Source organism: Sinocyclocheilus anshuiensis, unplaced genomic scaffold, assembly GCF_001515605.1.
Source record: "Sinocyclocheilus anshuiensis isolate Anshui unplaced genomic scaffold, SAMN03320099.WGS_v1.1 scaffold445, whole genome shotgun sequence".
Lineage (NCBI taxonomy): Eukaryota > Metazoa > Chordata > Actinopteri > Cypriniformes > Cyprinidae > Sinocyclocheilus > Sinocyclocheilus anshuiensis.
Window position 1 is genome coordinate 203,849 of NW_015540852.1, and position 22,598 is coordinate 226,446.

Consider the following 22,598-nt stretch of genomic DNA (forward strand, 5'->3'; position numbering starts at 1 on the left):
TTTATTGTGGCCAGCCTAAGGCACACCTGTGCAATAATCATGCTGTCTAATCAGCATCTTGATATGCCACACCTGTGAGGTGGATGTATTATCTCGGCAAAGGAGAAGTGCTCACTAACACAGATTTAGACAGATTTGTGAACAGTATTTGAGAGAAATAGGCCTTTTGTGTACATAGAAAAAGTCTTAGATCTTTGAGTTCAGCTCATGAAAAATGGGGGCAAAAACAAAAGTGTTGCGTTTATAATTTTGTTCAGTGTATATTGCCAAAATAAACTGCAATATTTTATAGTGCTTTTATTGTTTCAATTTAATTTCAATTTCAATTTCATTTTTATTTAATTGTTATAGATTTGCTGAAATATTTGTAACCATAGACTTACTAAAATTAAAAATTTCCTGACCTTGCCAACACAAACAAATACTCCTCTGTCATCCCTGATGTGTTTTGCACTCAATTTTTTTTTCTTATTCTTTAGCCAGAGAAAGAAAAGCTGACATGTAGAGACAGATTTCCTGCATATATGACAAACCTCATCATGATGCTTTTAATGGTAAGGCTGTCTTACGCCAGCATATGAATTCATGCATCTGACAACACATTACCATAAAGTCTTATTTGTTAACATTAGTTAATGCATTAGCTAATATAAACTAACAATGAGGAACTTATTTTTACAGCATTTCTTAATCTTTATGTTAGTTTTATGCCTATAATTACGTTGTTCATGTTAGTTCACACTTCACAGTGCATTAACTAATGTTAACAGATACAACATTTAATTTAAAAAAAATGTAAATGCTGTAATCAGTATTAACTATGAATAAATGCTATAAAAGCATTGTTAATTGTTAGTTCATGTTAACTAATGTAGTTAACTAACGCTAACAAATGAAAACATAATGTAAATTATCTCATACATATTCATATTCAATCCATATATGAGCATGCCCAGTGGGCACCTTGATATCAATTTGATGTCAAATATTAGTCAAGACTTGATCAAGATGCTGTAACATCATTTTAAATTCAGTTTGGGCAACAATTTCTTCCAGTGGTAATTGGATGAAAATAGGAAGTTAATCCCACGCTGAAGTTGGTTTAATGTATATGTAGGTCAATATGTTTGACATTCAATTTACACCAAAACAACGTCATGTCAAGATTTTGATGTCAGTTTGATTTGCATATTTGACCTGTTATTTGACGTCCGTTTGATGCCTTTTCTACATCAATTGCCCACTGGGTTTGAATATGAATATGTTTGCATAAATACATTTGGCACAGGCAGACATCATGATTTGACGTAACCCTCTGATGCATGGTTTCAACTAGAGTGGACAGATCTTTAAAATCCATTTTAACCATCCAAACCACCATGGGTGATGACCTTTGACCCTTACCCATCATTTTATATGACTGTCCTCTGTATATGTCATTGTTTTCTTTATCTATGACAACATAAATTCAACATGGCTGAGGAAAGTGGTGAAGCATCAGCTACCTCTGGAATATCTACCTCTGTCTTTTATTCCAGGAGATTCAGACAGGTAAAAATATACTTTTCAAAAGAATAATATATATATTAAAAAAACATCAGGTATTATTAATGGGTTTGTTGCTGTTCACCAAAAAATACATCTGTCTACTGTAGTGGGCACCATGCTTAAAAGGGTACATGTGTTCTATATATATTACCGTTCAAAACTTTTATTCAGCAAGGAAGCATCAAATTGATCAAAAGTGACAGTAAAAATTATGTTTCCACAAAAATATTAAGCAGCATAAATGTTTCTTGAGCAGCAAATCAGCATATTAGAATTTCTAAAAGATCATGTGACACTGAAGACTGGAGTAATGATCATCGGGAATAAATGACATTTTACAGTATATTCACATAGAATACAGCTATTTTAAATTGTAATAATATCTCACAATATTACTCTCTGCACTAGTGCTGTCGTAATACCAAAATTTCAGTAGTCAGTACCAACAGCAGTAAAATTTTACGGTTCTTGGTACCAAAATTATTGGAACTATTCAGTTATTTAACTGTTTTAACTATATGAAAATTAAAATTCAGTATAGAAATTAAAGTAAAAAGTATAATTATAATAATTAATAATAATGACAATTATAAGAAAAGATTAGCATCTATTCTTCAAAGTGTAAACATTGTTGGCATGAAATGGAAATTGGTATTTTTAAGTATATCTGAGTGAAATGGCTTCTTAAACAGGACAGGATATGATTTTGTCCATTGGGAATTGATTGGATCTCTGGATCATTGTGGTTTTCTCCAGCTGTGATCTCACGTGAGTGACAGGCTGCTGGAGGGGAGCGCTTATTGTCCCAGATTATTATTCCCTGTCCAGTGGGCAATTAGTGTTGAAAAGACATGCAATTGACATCAAAACTGACGTCAAATAACAGGTCAAATATGCAAATCAAACTGACGTCTAAACTTGACATGATGTTGATTTGGTGTAAATTGAATGTCAAACATATTGGCCTACATATACATTAAACCAACTTCAGCGTGGGATTAACTTCCTATTTTCACCCAATTACCACTGGAAGAAATTGCCGTCCAAACTGAATTTAAAATGATGTTACAGCATCTTGATCAAGTCTTGTCTAACATTTGACGTCGAATTGATATCAAGGTGCCCACTGGGTGGATGGGAAACTGTTTTGATTAAAGATTATGAGAGCACATTAATTAAAAAAAAAAAAATTATATGCATGGATAAATCATCAATAATAAACACTGCAGCATTCCATTCAAAAAAAAAATGTTAGTTTTGATTTCATGGTGACATTAAGTGAAAAGTAATCAAATTAAGAACAATGCAACATTTTACATGTAATAAAATAAGTGGCAGTTCTATTACTCTGCATGTACACTCCCTGACTTAATGAACAGATCTTTTTTGACAAAACACTGTAAATCATTGCCATTTCAGATGCAATACCACATTTAAATACTGTTTTCACTCCTGACTGACCCCTGGCAGTCATTTCAGTTCAGTGCAAACTCGCGGTGTACGTTGAAACCTTTGTGCAAACACAATTATGCACAGGAGTGTTTGGAAGCATCAGGTACCAAATGTTGGTAATGCTGGTATCATTATTAGGTTTATAAAATTTCAGTATTGGTGTTTTTTTTTTTTTCATATGTTTCATTTGTCATTTAAATGTATGCAACCAAGTGTTAAATTCTTTTTGCCCACTGAAACCTGAATCTTTATTTTTCTATATTGCTGTTTATTCTTGAGTCCATTATCCATTAATGTTATAGAATCCAACATCCATTAATGTTTCTAAGGTGATCCAGATTCCAGATAACTAGTTTGCTTGTTCTTTGATCCGTCAAGCAGTCAGAAAGTTCTTTAGCAGAATGTCCAGGCATCCTCTGTTCAAACACTGGCCCAGAATCACGACCTTACGGTCAAATACTGAAGCTTTTGGGACATCCTAAAAATACACACGAACAGAAATAGTTTAGTACTGAGGAGACTGCCAAAACGCCTCCAGCTACTCAACAACAACAATAATCTGATCGGCAGCTACAGGAAGCCTCTTGTCCACATGTTGCTATATATTAAAGGTTTACATACCTTTTATCTACTGTACCTTTATCATACATCATACATACAAAGATTAATCTGCCAGTGTTTCTCATAAAAAAAAACTTTTATTTTTATGTTATTGAAATTTGATACAATAGCAGAAGATTTCCATTTAAATTAACAAAGCAATGTGACCTGTGTTGATAATGCACTGAATGATTCGTAGTCACTTTTATATTCTGCCTGTGGGACTTTGCTGAGAACATAACCTATTCAATAATGAACAATGCCTTCAGTAATTAATCTGACTTTTTTCTTCAAATAAATGTGTTCTTCAGCTTTTTAAAACTTTCCAAACTAAATTTAAAGTCAATAAAGTTCCTATACTTATATCTTCATTATATCATGGCTTCATTTAAAGGCATATAATTTTTAATATTTCATCTTGTTTTTCACAGATGTCTTACTGGTGTTTATCTGGTTGTACTTTGAGTTCAAAGACCTGTCAGCCAAATTAAATGCATCCCTCGCTATTTTACAGATCGGTGTGACGTTTGCTATTGTATTTGGTGTGATTTTATACCGGATCTCAACCAAAGCCGCTCTGGCTATGAGCTCAAACCCCATGACCCGCTCCAATGTCAGACTGACGGTTAAAACCACAGCGGCCATCATAAACCTGGTGGTTATTCTCATTCTGGATGAAGTGTACGGCGCCGTCGCACGTTGGCTCACTGTTCTCGGTCAGTTGTTGTGTTTAGTAGAGCTATGCTCATCATTGATTTGATATTGATCATTGATATATGATGACATTCAGACTGACTTAGTGCTGTTGATCTTTGACGTTTACTTCTTTCAGTCATGTGTAAAATATAACGTGTGAATATCAAGCATTTGTGTTATGGTTGTCTCCTCAGAGGTTCCTAAAACGGACAAGAGCTTTGAAGAAAGGCTGATCTTCAAAACTTTCATCCTCAAGTTCGTGAATGCGTTCACTCCCATCATATACATTGCATTTTTTAGAGGCAGGTGGGTAATACATATCCAGACCAGTTTTATCTCACACAACCTTAGAGGAAAGCTCCATGTGCTTTTGTCTGTTCATTTACATTCAGAGTTGATGAATTAATGAAAGTATTGTCAAGTTCATACTAAACATGAATGACTAACTGTGTTCCCATTCAGACTCGGGGGGCGTCCGGGAAGCTATCTCTATGTGTTTGAGTCCTATCGGATGGAGGAGGTATGAAAACAGAAACACATGAGTTCTCTGATGAAGGGATTGATTGCAGCAGCTGACGTGATGGTTTGATGTGTTTGCTCAGTGCGCTCATGGCGGCTGTCTCATGGAGCTCTGCATTCAGCTCAGCATCACAATGCTCGGCAAACAGCTCATCCAGAACAACCTGTTTGAGATCGGCGTCCCGTGAGTGTCACGCTGACCCACACACACACCACTGTTTGAGTGATCACAAGAGGCTTTTATGGACACATTGAAAGCGTATTGTGTTTGCGTGCTTTTAAGTCTTATTTGCTTTACTGCAGTAAACTGAAGAAGCTGATCAGATACATTAAATCCAAGAGAGGCTCTTTCCAGGAAGAGGAATATGAGAAGAAGTTACAGCGTTATGAGACGGATCATTTCCTGGAGCCCTTTGCTGGCCTCACGCCCGAATACATGGAGATGAGTGAGTGTTTTTACACACTCATAAACCAAACAAAATCATCATAACGGATAAATTGTTCATTACTTGTCTTCATATATATTTCATTGGTACAGTTTTATTCACTGAGTTTAAAATTTGTATTTGATTGGTTCAAAAGCCATTTACTTGCGTGTAATCTGTTTCAGGACCTTAGCATATTTCAACATTATTATTTTTATTATTAATATCGTGGGTGACTCTTTTATTAAGATTGTTTGTACCCCTCAAAAAACATGGATGAAGCCATTTTTAAGTATAAATGAAGCAGAGAAGTAGGGGGAAATTCTTACAAATTCAGGTTCCAACTTTTTTGCTGTGTACTTTGATAAATTGTGAAACCAACTCTTGAACTATTAACTACAGCTATAATATAATAACATAACGTCTTTACCAAATCTGGATTCCAAAGTCCAAACCAGTCACAACCAATGGCCAACAAAGAAAATGTAGGCTAGTCTTTTTTTTACTAAACAATTTTCAGATGTTTTACTCCTTACAGAGAAGGTAGTCTTGTTTTGCCAAATTAATTCATTAATTATTAATTAATTATTGTGCTTCCATTCCTGCAGTAATCCAGTTTGGCTTTGTGACTCTCTTTGTGGCATCTTTCCCACTGGCGCCTCTGTTTGCCCTCCTGAACAACATCATTGAAATCCGTCTTGATGCCAAGAAGTTTGTGGCAGAACTCAGAAGACCAGATGCAGCCAGAGGCAAAGACATAGGTCCGTATTTACACTGTCAGCTTTCACTTCTCACAGTTAGTACATCATATAATAAAACTCAAATAAATATTCCTGCCTTAGTTTTATGGAAGAAAATTAAAGGCAAAAGTCTTTGAAACAAAAAAGCACGTTGAACTGCGCTAACTGAAAAAAAAGAATGCATTGCATTAACAGTGCTTGCATTTTCATGCCTTCCATTTTCAGAGTTCGCATTTTTAGGGGCTGAAATTTAACATAGTTGTTTATTTAACCTGTGAATATTTCAATTCAAAACATTTCACATTTTCATAATTAAACATTCAATAATTCATATTCTCCTTCCAGAGTTCACTTTCAAAATAATCTGTTTAAAAATACGATGTATAATATTCGACAGGCAATTTTCAGTCCATTTTATTTCACTTTACAAATTTGCTTCCACAAATTCAGTGGTTCAAATTTGGCAAAAAATAAATAAATAAAAAATTCATCACTGCACATCCGGGAACTGCAGTGTTAGCAGTAGAGTACCGATTAGGGGTGTAACGGTTCATGTATTCGTCCCGTACCGTAACGGTTTGGTTCATGCAGTCAGATGATGAATACAGTCAGTGCGATCAATCCAGATTCAGGAACCATCACAACAGGAAAGAGCAGAAGAAGAGATGATCTGCACACCAACCCAAAACAAGAACAGAGAGTTCATGTTCAGATGGCATGCAAGAGCTCGAAGAACCGCCTGCTTGTTTTAAATCAGCAGTGTGGGAAAGTTTTGGTTGACCGGTTGAGCCGGTTTTTATTTTGACTGATCTCTGTTCCAGAATTGCACACAAACTGCATTGAAATCAAAATGCAATTTGTGTGGAATTTTTATGAAGTCTGTAAAGAGGAGAAAATACTGTACCAGGCAGTCACGGTGCTCGAGGAAGACAAATATGTGGGGGGTTACATGAATGTATCTCTGAGAGGAACTGATCGTCTTCAGAAATGGGATTTTCTTTTCCTCTTACCTCCATATAATGAAAGTGAACTCTGGAAGGTGAATATGAATTACTAAATTTTTAATTATGAAAATGTGTGCGAAATGATTTGAATTGAAATATTCACAGCTTAAATAAACAACTGTTAAATTTCAGAAACTAAAAATGTAAACCCTGAAAATACAAGGCATGAAAATGCAAGCACTGTTAATGCATTATTTTTTCAGTTAGTGCAATTCAACATGCTTTTTTGTTTCAAAGACATTTGTCTATTTTTCTTCCATATAGTTTAAGCTCTGTGATCAGCATAACTGTCCGCTACCATTGAAAATCTTTTGAACTTGTCCTCCAGTTTGAGAAAATCATGGAATATTTAGAATATATTGAGTTTCATGTATCTGCAGTTGTAATATTCCTGCAAATCTTTCCATAAAATTAATAATTGTTTTGCATCATCTGTTGGGTGTATTTTAACAGGTTTACCTAAAAATCCTCATAAACTAATTGTGTTCCTCATGATGTCTTCACAGGAATCTGGTATAATATTCTAAGAGGAGTCGCAAAAGTGGCAGTTATTGTCAATGTAAGTGTGTCTAATAATGTAGTATCACTAGCTGTCACATTTACCTTTGAACTGTGAATTTCCACCTCTTTTTTTCCACAGCACTTTATATTCTTTAACAGTACCATTATAAACAAGTGTCTGAGCAGACATTGCTCAGTCAGAGGTCACTGCTAACTCAAGTGACTTCTTATTGGTCAACACTGCAAATTTGCATGTCAAATCCAACCCTGTAGTGCCTCAACTCCACACTGAGTTAATGCCATTAAAAAAACTAGAAATCGTAGCACTAGAACTTCCGTCCTGTTTGAAAATATTGGAAGAAGTCTTTGGCTTCATGTAGCAGTGACCATTGAGCTTCTGAAGAACTGACAAGCTATTGTCAAGCTAACATCAGATCCAAAGATAGCCCTTGGCAAACACAAAGCCACATCGCAAAAGTGATTGTACTGTAGCTGATGATTGTCAGCTTTATTTATTTATATGGCACTTTTAACAATACAGATTGTGTCAAAGCAAATTTACAGCATTAAACAGGAAAATAGTGTGTCAATAATGCAAAATGACAATAGTAAACACTCAATTTTCAGTTAAAGGCAGTTCATCATTGAATTCAGTGATGTCATGAGATGATAAGAGCAGGTCATTTGTAACTCTAATGAGAGCAGTCTCAGTACTATGATACAATCTAAATCCTGACTGGAAATCTATAATATAATTATATATAATATTATTCTATAATATAATTGTGAGGATACTACCTTTTCTAGTATCTTGGACAGAAAAGGGAGATTCGAGATCGGTCTGTAATTAACTAGTTCTTTGGGGTCAAGTTGTGGTTTTTTGATGAGAGCCTTATTAACAGCCAGTTTGAAGGTTTTGGGGACATATCCTAATGACAATGACGAATTAATAATAGTCAGAAGAAGATCTATGGCTTCTGGAAGCACCTCTTTTAGGAGCTTAGATGGAATAGGGTCTAACATACATGTTGTTGGTTTAGATGATTTAACAAGTTTATACAATTCTTCCTCTCCTATAGTAGAGAATGAGTGGAATTGTTCCTCAGGGGATCTATAGCACACTATCTGATGCGTTACTGTAGCTGACGTCTGCATGGTTACAATTTTATCTCTAATAGTATCTATCTTGGAAGTAAAGTAGTTCATAAAGTCATTACTGCTGTGCTGTTGGGAAATGTCAACACCTGTTGATGCTTTATTTTTCCTTAATTTAGCCACTGATTGTGTCTTTTCAAGATTTCACTTAACTAAAAATAAAGTAGAACAGTCTAAGGGCCAGATTTACTAAACAAGGAAAATGAGCATGAGAGCGCAATTCCAAGAGCGCGTGTGACAATGCCACGTTAAAGAACACAGATGTAACATCTCATTTCCATAATGACCAGTGCAATCTACCAAGAACAGTGCAAATGAGCATAAGGTCCCAAACAAGCAGAGCAAATAAAAAATAATGTTGCCACATTATTTATATATGGTAAACAATGTGTTTGGATAATGTCTTCCTCTGGCATTCCAAATAAATTAATACAAATGGAAAAAATTCTCTCCCTTCTACCAAGCTCTGTCTGTTCTGTTCTGTTCTGTTGCTGCTTCCTCCTGGCAGCAACAATTGCAGCCATGGCAAGCGCAAAATGGGTTAAGACATGCTTTTTTTGGTGGTAAATAATGGCGCAAATACCAGTAAATTGACTACCACATACCATAGTAAATAATTTTGAGTGATTCATGTAAATTCTCAGTGTTGGGCAAGCTACTTGGAAAATGTAGCTAACAGTTACTCATCATTAAATGAAGCTTCACTACACTAAAGCTACAGCCCTGGGAAATGTAGCAAGCTAAGCTACAGCAACATGGCAAAAGTAATTTACTACATCTAAGCTATTTTCTAAAAATTTCATTTTCATTTTGCTGTCGGCCGGAAACGTCCTATTGGTAGTTGGTAGGGATGTGCCGATACGAGTATCGGTACCGAATGGTTCACGGGGCAAATTCCAAATGGAAGTGATCATCCCTATCTCCTTGGAGTGGGGACTTTGGAGTGAGCAGGGCACATGCGTGCCATTATGTAGTCGTTTGGAATTCACTTGGCAAAGGAAGCGACGTAATTTCCTCATTATCTTCAGCTGGCACCGTGACAACGCAGCACGGTCTCCGTCAGCAGATTCGTTGATGGACACCAGCATAAAAAAAATATACATTTTATATTTTAAAAAGTTTTTATATATATTAGTTTTTATATATTATATAGCATATTTTAAAAACTTTTTAAAATATAAAATGTATGTTTATTTGCAACAGTTATGCTAACAACAATAAAAAGACATTTATGACAGTAAAACAGTAACATCTGCTGACAGACACGTGCTGTATTGTCATGGGAAAATCCCAGCTGAAGATAATGAGGAAATTACATCGCTCCCTTTGCCAAGTGCATTCCAAACGACTACATAATGGCACGCACGTGCCCTGCTCACTTCCATTTGGAATTTGCCCCGTGAACTATTCGGTACCGATACTCGTATCGGCACATCCCTAGTAGTTGGTATTGTGGCTTTATTGCAGGCTATACAGATACATTTATATAAATGGTAACACTTCACAATAAGGTTCATTAGTTAACATCAGTTAACTAGTGTAGTTAACATGAACTAAGAATGAACAATACTTCTGCAGCATTTATTAATGTTAACTTCAATATATACTAATGCATTATTAAAATCAAAAGTTGTTTTTGTTAACATTGGTTAATGCTCAGTGAGCAAACTTAAACTACCAATGTATGACTGTATTTTCATTAACTAACATTAACAAAGATTAATACTGTAATAAATGTATTGATCATTGTATGCTCATGTTTGCTAATACATTAGCTAACATTAACTAATGAAATCTTATTGTATAGTGTTACCATATAAATGTATAGGCCTACAGATAGGCTATGATTATTTGCATTCGTTGAATGTGTCATTATATTATTAACATTTCACCAAAATCAAGTTTTTGACCAGCGAATGGTTTTTCCCGACATTACCACCACATCAAAGGCAGTGCATGCATCGCGTTTAGGTTTTCAGGAACTTGCAGGTTATACAGATTTCTGTCACTATGTTGGCGCTCGGTTTTGTCTGTTATTTGGCCAAAATATCAAAAGCTATTTGGCTGTGACTCGACAACAAATGCTGGACTAAGACACTCTTCTCTGCTCCTCAAATAAAGAAAAACATTAGCCTTTATAAATATAGTGTTTCTTCAGTAAAGAAAACGCTGTACTTATTCAATCAACAGTTCTTTATTTACCATCAGATTGCAAATAATCTGAAATGCTCCAAACTGCGCACCACACTTCATTCACAAGAGAGGCGGGAGGAATAATGAGGTTTGACTGACAGATTGAACAGCCAATGGAGTTACGAGGTTTAGTGGCGGTGGCGTCACTTTTACTGGTCCAGGATCAGTGATCCTTAGCCAGTATATTTACGATTTGAGCTTGAGCTTCAGAATGCTTTGAAAAATGTAGCTTTTGTTGACGCTACCACCACGCTACTGAGAAATGTAGTTAAGCTAGTAGCGTCACTACATGTAGTGACGCTACTGCCCATCACTGTAAATTCTTTCCTACCATAAATTCTGCGTCTCAAAGGGAAACTCTTACAAATGCTTATGAAATAAGGTCAACAGCAAAAATTGCTGTGTCCATGGATTTTCATCTCCAATTTTTCACTGTGCATCTTTAGTAAATCCTGAAAGTAGTTTTTTTAATGCCAAAAGAGGGTTTGTGCTGGTGCAAGCTGTTAGTAAATCTGACCCTAAATTTCAGTCTAAATCACATCCTAATGCAGTTTATGTTTGCATGGTGTTCCTGTTCTTATTTCAGCGAGATTCATTTCAAGAAATTAAATTACATTTTAAAAATGACAACAAACAAGTCCACACCATGACCACATGTGGGGTCGGACTCCATTTGCTTGTTGCCGTTATCTCAGGGAACCAAGGATGTACACCCAGAATCAGCGAGGCCCAGGCCATGAGATCAGAGTCCTCAGACAAAAGTAGTCCCAACCACTAGCAGGTTGCAGGATGATTAAGCTGACAAGATCAACATCTGAAGAGCAGGGATGTCCAGGTTATAAAACCTAGCAAAGGTAGACAGTGAAGACCAGCCAGTTTCCGCACAGATATCTCCAATAGAGACCAAGTGGACCAAGCCCAGGAGGAGGCCATTCCCCTAGTGGAGTGCTATGGCATCTACTATCCAGCTGGATAATCTCTGCTTCATAACTGGCAGCCCTTTAGAGCAGCCTCAGAAGCACACAAAAAGCTGCTCTGATTGGCGATACTGCTCTGTAGATATCCTAAGGGCCTGGACTGGGGAGAGTAAATTAGCAGCCTGTTCATCCTCCGAGGTGGGAAGAGCTAATAGGGTAATGAAGGCAGGAAGCACCCAGAGAGGGCGTCTGCAGGTCGCCCACTCGCTTGACTGATGCTAAAGCCAGCAGGTGGGCTGTCTTAAGCTATAGGGGCCGCAAGTTGGCCGACTGAAGTGGCTCAAACGAAGGGCCTCGAAGGGCCCTGAGGACTGTGGATAGATCCCAGGTCAGAACTGTATAAGGGCGAGGCAGATTCAGTCTCCTGGCTCCCCGCAGAAACTTCACGACTAAGTTGTGTTTTTTTTATAGACTGGCCGGTCATGAGAGCATGGATTCTCTACTATGGCCCCCACGTATACTTTGAGCAAAGAAAGAGTGCGCCCCTTATCCAGCAGCTCCTGTAAGAAGGACAAGATGGATGACATGTCGCAAGACGATGGGTCTTCATCCCGGACTGCACACCAATCAGAGAATTCAGACCACTTGAGGGTATAGAGGCATCTAGTAGATGGGGCTCTGGTCTCTGAGATAGTGTTGGCGACCCTCGTGGGGAGCTGCAAAGGCTCCTGGGCCACAGATGTAGACTCCACAACTCTGGTTGGGGGTTCCAAATTGTCCCACTCACCTGAGAGAGAAGGTCCTTCTTCAGCGGAATCAGCCAAGGGGCTGCCAATAGCAGCTGTACCAACTCAGGGAACCACGATTGGTTCCGCCAGAATGGGGCCACCAGAAGAACTAAGTATCTGATTTCCCTAACTCATCTGATGACCTGTGGGAGCAGAGCATTCGGGGAAAAGGCATACAAGGCTCAATTCTTGCACCGCTCTTGTTTAGCCTGTATATGCTCCCACTAAGTCAAATAATGAGAAAGAACCAAATTGCCTATCACAGCTATGCTGATGATACCCAGATTTACCTAGCATTATCGCCAAATGACTACAGCCCCATTGACTCCCTTTGCCAATGCATTGATGAAATTAACAGTTGGGTGTGCCAGAACTTTCTTCAGTTAAACAAGGAAAAAACTGAAGTCATTGCATTTGGAAACAAAGATGAAGTTTTCAAGGTGAATGCATACCTTGACTCTAGGGGTTTGACAACTAAAAATCAAGTCAGGAATCTTGGTGTGATTCTGGAGACAGACCTTAGTTTCAGTAGTCATGTCAAAGCAGTAACTAAATCAGCATACTATCATCTAAAAAACATTGCAAGAATTAGATGTTTTGTTTCCAGTCAAGACTTGGAGAAACTTGTTCATGCCTTTATCACCAGCAGGGTGGACTATTGTAATGGTCTCCTCACGGCCTTCCCAAGAAGACCATTAGACAGCTGCAGCTCATCCAGAACGCTGCTGCCAGAATTCTGACTAGAACCAGAAAATCTGAGCATATCACACCAGTTCTTAGGTCCTTACACTGGCTTCCAGTTATATTTAGGATTGATTTTAAAGTACTTTTACTCGTTTATAAATCACTCAATGGCCTAGGACCTAAATACATAGCAGATATGTTCACTGATTATAAACCTAACAGACCACTCAGATCATTAGGATCGAGTCGGTTAGAAATACCAAGGGTTCACACAAAACAAGGGGAGTCCGCTTTTAGTTATTATGCCACCCGCAGTTGGAATCAGCTTCCAGAAGAGATCAGATGTGCTAAAACATTAGTCACATTTAAATCTAGACTCAAAACTCTTCTGTTTAGCTGTGCATTTACTGAATGAGCACTGTGCAGTGTCCGAACTGATTGTACTATATTTTATGTATAATCATTTTCTGTTCTTAACTGTTTTAAATTCATTTTAAACCTCTTAAATCTATTTTTAAATCATTTTCAAAGTTTTAAATTCCTTGTCTTATTGTTTTTTTTATTATTTTTCATTTATTTTATGTAAAGCACTTTGAATTACCATTGTGTATGAAATGTGCTATATAAATAAACTTGCCTTGCCTTGCCTTGCCTTACAGGCATGCATTGGGCCATTTGTGAGGCAGTGCGTCTTGTTCCTTCAAAAAAATGTTGGGCAATGAGAGTTGTATACTGAGGCAAAGAGGTCAACCTCTGCCTTCCTAAAGACCTCCTAAATCATCCGAACTATTTGGTGGTTGAGTCTCCATTCCTCTGAAGACACACTGCCCCGGGATAGCATATCCACTCCCTGGTTCAATCTGCCTGGCACGTGCACTGCCTTCAAGGAGCGCAGGTTACACTGTGCCCATAAGAGGAGGTACAGTGCCTTGCAAAAGTATTCATACCCACTGAACTTTTCCACATTTTGTCATGTTACAACCACAAACAAAAATTTATTTTATTAGGATTTTATGTGATAGACCAACACAAAGTGGCACATAATTGTGAATTGAAAGGAAAATTATAAATGTTAAATTTTTTTTTTACAAATAAATGTCTGAAAAGTGTGGCGTGTGTTTGTATTCAGCCCTCCTTAGTCAATACTTTGTAGAACCACCTTTCGCTACAGTTACAGCTGCAAGTATTTTGGGGTATGTCTTGACCAGCTTTGCACATCTAGAGAGTGAAATTTTTGCTCATTTTTCTTTGCAAAATAGCTGAAGCTCAGTCAGATTGGATGGAGAGTGTCTGTGAACAGCAATTTTCAAGTCTTGCCACAGATTCTCAATTGGATTTAGGTCTAGACTTTGAATGGGCAATTCTAACACATGAATATGCTTTGATCTAAACCATTCCATTGTAGCTCTGGCTGTATCTTAGGTTTTCATCTAAGATTGCCCTGTATTTGGCTCCATCCATCTTCCCATCAACTCTGACCAGCTTCCCTGTCCCGCTGAAGAAAAGCATCCCCACAACATGATGCTGCCACCACCATGTTTCACGGTGGGGATGGTGTGTTCATGGTGATGTGCAGTGTTAAGTTTCCGCCACACATAGCGTTTTGCATTTAGGCCAAAAAGTTAAATTTTGGGCTCATCTGACCAGAGCACCTTCTTCCACATGTTTGCTGTGTCTCCCACATGGCTTGTCGCAAACTGCAAACGGGACTTCTTATGGCTTTCTTTCAACAATGGCTTTCTTCTTGCCACTCTTCCATAAAGGCCAGATTTGTGGAGTGCACGACTAATAGTTGTCCTGTGGACAGATTCTCCCACCTGAGCTGTGTATCTCTGCAGCTCCTCCAGAGTTACCATGGGCCTCTTGGCTGCTTCTCTGATTAATGCTCTCCTTGCCCGGCCTGTCAGTCTTCATGATGCTGTTTGTTCACTAATGTTCTCTAACAAACCTAAGAGGGTTTTTATTTTTTTTATCTATTTATAATTTTCCTTCCAATTCACAATTATGTTCCACTTTGTCTTGGTCTATCACATAAAATACATTTTAAAACACATTTTTACAAAATGTGGAAAACTTTTGCAAGGCACTGTAGTTGATGATGCGCACTTCCTTCTGTCTCAGAGAGGGCCACGTCCATAAACTTTGTAAAAGTCAGAATGGGAGGAATGTATACTGTTAGCCATGAAAATAAGCATCTTTCAGATCCATCGATAAGAACCAGTCACCTGGGCAAACCTGTGCGAGGAACTTTTTCAAACAACCGGGCCACATCATGAATGGCCGCTTTGTCAGGGTGCGGTTGACGTGTTTGAGATCAAGGATGGGCCTGAGCCTGCCATCTTTCTTTGGAATGAGCAAATAGCGGCTGTTATCATTGTTCTGGACTGAAGTTTGGATCACACCCCTGAAGCGGGGAAGTCTGTGAGTGAATTGGAGTGAGTATCTTTTTCTATAGTCTGCAGAACCCAGAATGCCCAAGATGGCTTCCCATGCCAGAATTGACCTAATTGGTAAGCCCCTCCCCTCGAACGCAGATGAGCCAATGGCAGTCGAGTATCAGTAGCACGGGGAGCGGAACTCGGACATCTGTAGGTTTCAGCGCCATAGAGAAACACTGGAAGATCCGATGCTCGCATTGTTTTTATGGGGTTTATGCTTCAAAAATGGAAAAACGATGTGCCTGGGGTGCTTGTAACAGTGATTCCAGGTATCCTGAGAGGATAGGCAATGGAATTAATTTTATTCTATTTCCTAAAGCCAAACAAAATGGAGAAAAATGTCCCAAAGCATTCAACCCCAATCCCAATGAAGACATAAACTTTCGTTTTCTGGTTGTCATACTCTCATTAAGTTACAATTTTCATCTGCTCAAGCAGAACATTAATGTCATCTTGTGCTTTAGCAAGGTATCGCTGGCTAAAACTAGTCCATACAAACCTAAATAGCGGACTGTTCTCGCGTCTTGTACAGTGTAGGGCAAAAACACATAAACGAAGGTCTACATTTCACTGTCTCTTCGTATTAAACTGGTTAAATGTAAATTAATTTATCGTACCCTGCGATACATGAACAGTGTTGATCTGGGATGTTGTTTTCTGGGAGCGTGACGAACATAACATGAGGCTTCTCCTGCTTGCATTGTGATCTGTAAACCCTCCCTTCCAAATTAATACCCACAATATTTATTTTAAAATCTTTTATATATCCCTCCATGGCATATTTAAGTCCCACTTGAATGGTGGTCCTTCTGTGTCCAAAATTTATCAAAAAGATATAGGGACAAGGTTTTCACAATGACAGCTGTCATTGTAAGACAGTTAGCAACTCCTTTTGTTTGTCCGAGTTCGCAACAGTAACTAAGGGGGGTGGGGCTTACCTATAGGTCAATTGTATGGGTGCACAAACATCTATTGGGGCAAACCCAGCATTGGCAACAAACACATACTCCAACATCTGCATCTGGACCAGGGATTGGGAGGAACATTCCAAGCCTTCTTGGAAAGAGGTCCCACTGCAACGGGACTTGGCCTTCCCCTTCCCCCTTTGCTGGCCGGGAAAAGAGCACCGGGGAATCCTCTCTCTGTGGCTAGAGTGAAACATGTGGGATCTGAGCACACTCGGGGTAAGCTCACTCGGACCCATCTGCTTTGCCCCATAACTCCACTGTTTTTCCCCTCAGAGCACAAGGGGCGGGGTCGCTATCTAAAAAAGGAAGTGATCCGCGAGTGCAGCGGGGCAAGATGTGTGCTCTTGTAATGAGAACAGCATGTCTCTGTGAGCGCAGCCTCTTCGTGGGCTTGTCCAAACAGTGCTCATCCGAGGAGTGCAGGAGTGCTCTGCATGAGCCACATCCATGGCACAGCATTTTGCACCAAACGCCACTGAAAATATGCAATATGCTCTATGCTCTAGTCTCATTGGAGAGCCGCAGGGGAGATTTGTGTTCTCAGCTGCGAGAACTGTCAGCACCGTAATCCGCTGCTGGGGCTCTTCTACGGCAAGCAGGAAGTTTCTTCTTCATTGGAGTCAGTGAGGATATGATCTTCGTGCTGAAGGAGAAGATTATGATGAATTGGCCTTTTTGGCAGGAACTAAAGATTTTACTGCAATCAGTTTCACCATCTTGAATGCTGTACAGTAGCTAGAAACCGTTCACATGCACGCATTTGTATGAATGTTGAAGTGTGAATGTTTCTACATATTTAAAATTATTCTAAATGTATGAAAATAATTTTCTGCATGCTTAAGTGTGCCACCTGTGTGCAATTAAATGTCAAAAAAGGAAATGATCCTTCACAAATATTAAAAACTGCCATCTTTCCTGTAGGCATTTGTGATCTCCTTCACATCAGACTTTATTCCACGGCTGGTCTATCAGTACATGTACAGTCCAGATGGGTCGATGCACAGCTTTGTCAACCACACGCTGTCTTACTTTAATGTCAGTCACTTCCAGAATGGTACCGCCCCACTGGAGCCTTTCCACCTGGGCTTCCATGTGGACATCTGCAGGTACGGTGTACCTATAATAGGAGCTTTAAACTCAATTAACACTCTACATAAATATTTAATGACATATTTCTCCTTTTCCTCCAGGTATAAAGACTACAGAGAGCCTCCGTGGTCTCTGACACCATACGAGATCTCAAAAGAGTTCTGGGCTGTGTTGGCAGCCAGACTAGCATTTGTCGTTGTCTTTCAGGTTAGTGTCTAATATCTAAAGACACATCTCTCTGAGATTCACATTATCAGTTCAGCAGCTACCTTAAATTATTGCCAAAGAAAATAAACATTCTAAGGATAAAAATGTTGAAAAACTGAGAAAATAATATTTGTGGATATTTTGTGTTTTAACTGAACTGGACAAACCACTTGAATCTCATCAATAAAATAAAATAAAAATTCACTCTCTTGTTAAGTTTGTGATATAATGAGGAACAGATAGGCTGGTTAATTTGTGCACATCTCCTCTCGTCTTCTGCAGAATGTGGTGATGTTGATGAGTGATGTTGTGGACTGGATCATCCCAGATATTCCCAAAGACATCAGTTTACAGATCTATAAAGAGAAGATCCTCATGATGGATCTGTTCATGAAAGAGGAACAGGGAAAGACACGGATAGAGGACAGCTGCAAAGAGACGAGTACTCTGACGCGCTCACGCTCCATGTCTCACACAGCCTGCAAAAACTACTAACATCAGCAGCCTCAGAGTTTCTATCATTACATTCCACAGACGAACCCCAGACATGCTGTTGGGTCTAAAATAAAGCCTGTTGCCAGTGCACACTGCCTGAGTTCATATTGTACAGTTCTTCATGCTTCTTAAGTGTTATTTGTGTGCTATACGTGTTTTTTTTTTATTATTATTATTTCCCTCTATGTCATTGTTCTCTTTCAGTGAATGCTGCTGTGACACATTCTAATGATAATAAAAATGCAAAGACCTAAACGTACTCTACAGAAGTATGTGAACAAAAACACTTCTGGCTATGTGAGCTGGATTTTGTGCATCATTGTATCAGATTCATAATGCAACAGTTTCCTAGCATTGCTGGCCATTAGCATAAATCAGAGTTGTTCAGCTGTGGTCCCCGAGGACCAGTTATTGTCCAGTAATCCTGGTGAGGTGTGTTTGATGAGGCTTGTGGATCTCAAGGGCTAGTGCTGATGAACACTGGCGAAGACAGTCTTCTGTGTCGTCTTGCAGGTCTATTATTGTCATGACAAAACATTTTGAATAATCTTGTTGAGCAAGTTAGTTAAACTACCTGAAGAACACATCCAGCGTAATGAAAAATAGTAACTCTGTCGTCCCCTTGAGAATGAAGGTTTGTTAATACCACAGTAATACAAGATCAAATTGTACAGTACGAGACCACACACTTGCAATGCATTGGCCAAGCATTTACGTTTGCATACTTAAGTATGTTTCTAGCTTATGAATTATTCTTCTTACTAATTGATTCTCTAAACAAATTGTATCACATTAAAAAAAATTGAACTGTTTTTATACACTGATAAAATGCTCATATAAAGCATATCAGTTATTGTTACAGGTCAAGGCATTAAAAACCTGAATGTAATGAACAATTTACCATTTTAACCCATAAAAAGAGCTGTTAGATGTTTTGATTGAAATGTGATATTTCCTTTTGATTTTCAATCCTAAAGGTTTTGGTTGCTTTGTTTGCAGTTACTTGTGATTGAAAATGTCTACTATTCTCTATTTATAACAAAGTCTAAATATGGGAGAAGTTGTAAGACTTTTTAAACAAGGAATTTTAAAAAGCCCCAGCAGATTTGAAGTGGACGGTCTTTATTCATTCTTCTGTATGTTCAAACTGTCAGATGGGCTCCATCTCAAAAAATAATGTTAATGTGATGAGCCATTCTCTCCTCTGCTTTAATTCTTTTCAATCAAATGTACCTCGATATTTCATGTTTTCACTTTTATTGTATAATGGAATTTTTCTAATGCTTTTAATTCTTTTGTACATTTGATGCTTTTCACATTTAAAGGTGCTTGATAGAATATTCATTATCTGTATGTTGAGCAAGCATTAACATTGTGGAACATTATCATTTCAAAAGACATATTTCTCATTCACATTGTGTTCATAGAGCGTAACAGACTTGAAAACCATAAATTCCATCTTAACTCCAATAATGTTTTAGATTTTATACATCTTTGTCACTTAGACTGTTAGATTTCTAAGGCATTTGTATACTGTCCTGAGATGTATGGCTTTGATTAACATTTACTGTTTGCACCAAATGGGTTGTAAAAACAAACACGTCAAGACGCAAATGAACTGAAGGTGATTTCATGCTTCAAAGAACTCAAAGATCAAAGATTTTAAGGTCTTACATACCAAGCAGAACAATCATATTGTTTTTTGTTTTTTTTCAACTATGATGTTTATTACTGCCTGACGTCTACTTCATTGTTAATACATATAACTTATATCTTCTGTTTGCTTGCCTTAATTTAGAAACACAATGTGCTTTAGTGAGTGTGTCACTGTGTATTGTAATGTAACATTTAAAAGAAATAAAGTAAATAAAGTCTACTTCAGCTGTCAATTTACTTTTGTGACATTATGCCATTCGGTCACATTTCTGTTAATTTATGTTCTGTTCCATGGACTCTTATTTTGATAAATATTTCTGTTTCCTTTGCTTGAACTTTTAATGACATTTAAGCATTTTAATTTATGTTAACTAATTATCTGTTAATCATTATCTATTGTTCAATAAGTTCATTAGTAAACATATACAAGCATGTGGTCTCATATTTGTAGCTATTTTAATATATATTATCTAATGTTCTGTTAAGCATTTTATAATGTAAATTATTTATTAATGAAAAAAATAATAATTTGTAGATTTAAAAAGATCATGATCATATATGAACTGAATGTTTAATAACATCTGTTAAAGGGGTCATATGATACGATTTCAAGTTTTCCTTTCTCTTTTGGTTCCCAAACTTTTTCTCCCAGGCCCTCCTTTTGTAGAGAAAAATATTTTCAGCCCCCCCTCCTCCTGTCACGATCATGGACTTTTAGTTTGTTGTCTTTGCTCTTGTTTTCCTGTTTTGACCTAGATTTCCCTCTTGTCTGATTAGTTCATTCTGTTCACCTGTGTCTAGTTTATTATCTTAAAGTCACCATGAAATCAAAATTGAAAATTCTTATTTTTTAATGGAATACTGTAGTGTTTATTATAAATAATTTATCATGCTGACTTTAATTTGCCTGTGTATTTAAGTTCCTGTCTGTTCAGTTAGTGTTTGTCTCGTCTATGTCTTCCCTTGTGCTAAGCCTTCCTCTTGTGGATTTACCTTCTGTGTGGATATTAAAGATTATTTTACCTTCATCATTTCGTGAGTGTTTTGAGTGCACCTGAGTGTGACTGAAGATCCGACAAAACAGGAAGTTAAGCGACGCGTTTCCCCTCATTTGTTTTCGAAAGTCTTTTATTTTTTGTTTATGGATCGCCCCGAATTCCTCCTCCTCCTGCTGGAGCAGGGGGAACTTGCCCTCGAGGACCACACCAGACTATTTCTGGACATTGCCAACAATAACAACTACCCAGACGACGCACTCTGCTCGTTCTACATGGCGAGCCTCAACACCGCATGAAGAGCGCAGTTGTCCGGAGACAGTCCTCGAGGGAATTTCACCACCTTTGTGGAGTGGGTACTGGTGAGAAACGGATCCCAGTTCACCGTCTGCCACGCTGATGAGGAACTCACCAGCCCCACTCCAGACCCAGAGCCCAGCCAAATACCACCCCGCTGCACGGTGCAACAGCCAGATCCCACCGCAGACGGAGAGCCAGAGCCCACCGCGACTGACGAGCCATCTCCTAATGGAGCGACAGAGCTGAGGTTTGCCCTGGAGCCAGAGCCTCATGGAACGTCTGACCAGGTGCGTGAGCTAGCAACAATGCCCGCCATGGAGGATTATACAGTGGAGAGTGAGGGCGCAGAGGAAAGCCCCGCCCACTGTGCCACTGCTGAGGGTGAGCTGCAGCTGGACTCAGGGGATTTAATAGACTTTTATTCAGAACTACCCAGTCTTCCGTCATCATCTGAAATCTCTGCCTGTCCTGTTATGGCCATGGAGGCCATTTATGAACTGTTCGTCTGCTCTGAACTGTCTGTCTGTCCCATCACGACCATGAAGGTCATGCCCGAACTGTTTGTCTGCTCTGATCTGTCTGAACTGTCTATCTACCCTGAACAGTCTGCCTGTCCTGTCTCGACCATGGAGGTCATTCCCCTATCTCTGCTGCTCCCAGTGCTGGGAGTGGCCTTCTGGTGTGTGTGGGCAGCACACACCATCCCTGAACCCCCGGACTGCTCAAAACTCCCACCACCTCTTCATCAGTCTTCAACACCACCTCCGCTGTCCCCTGTCAGCCCCTCTGCTCACCCTCAGCCCACCATCGGTGGTGTGGGTTTGCCGCGGGTCTGCCAGTCTCCATTAGCGTTGTGGCTGGAAGATCCCTTGTCTTCACCTCCGAGTCCCAGACTCCGCCTCGGCCCATCGACCCAGCGGCTCCACCATGTCTCCTAGCTCCCTCCTCTCTGCCTCTGCAGTCCACCAGCTCTGCCGGGATCCCTCGTCCCTCTGGCTCCGCCTTGGTCAGTCATCGACCCGCCATTGTCTCAGGACTCCACTCCTCCGGCTGCGCCTCGTCAATCCATCCCACCAGCTCCATTGGGCTCCTCCCTCCCTCCAGATCCACCTTAGTCCTCTGTCGCTCCGGCTCCACCGTGGCCTTTCGGATCCCCGCCTACACCTCGGTCGCCTGAGCCATCTGCTCCGCCTTGGCCCTCCGGATCCTCCCCGTCACCCTGGCTCGT

At 39.0% G+C, this 22,598-nt stretch overlaps 1 protein-coding gene across 2 annotated transcripts in view; it reads left to right on the top strand.

The window, feature by feature from the left end:
* Nucleotides 1-20,238, top strand: part of ano1b (anoctamin 1, calcium activated chloride channel b) — a 65,627-nt gene extending 45,389 nt beyond the window's left edge. For both annotated transcript variants that reach the window (XM_016485211.1, XM_016485212.1), the window contains 11 exons: nt 480-554; nt 4,115-4,316; nt 4,491-4,602; nt 4,759-4,816; nt 4,899-4,999; nt 5,119-5,261; nt 5,849-6,001; nt 7,491-7,543; nt 17,550-17,734; nt 17,819-17,924; nt 18,207-20,238. In XM_016485211.1, the coding sequence (XP_016340697.1) occupies nt 480-554; nt 4,115-4,316; nt 4,491-4,602; nt 4,759-4,816; nt 4,899-4,999; nt 5,119-5,261; nt 5,849-6,001; nt 7,491-7,543; nt 17,550-17,734; nt 17,819-17,924; nt 18,207-18,419 (1,401 nt within the window). In that variant the 3' untranslated portion in view covers nt 18,420-20,238. The remainder of the gene's footprint in view (nt 1-479; nt 555-4,114; nt 4,317-4,490; nt 4,603-4,758; nt 4,817-4,898; nt 5,000-5,118; nt 5,262-5,848; nt 6,002-7,490; nt 7,544-17,549; nt 17,735-17,818; nt 17,925-18,206) is intronic.
* The last annotated feature ends 2,360 nt before the right edge of the window (nt 20,239-22,598 follow it).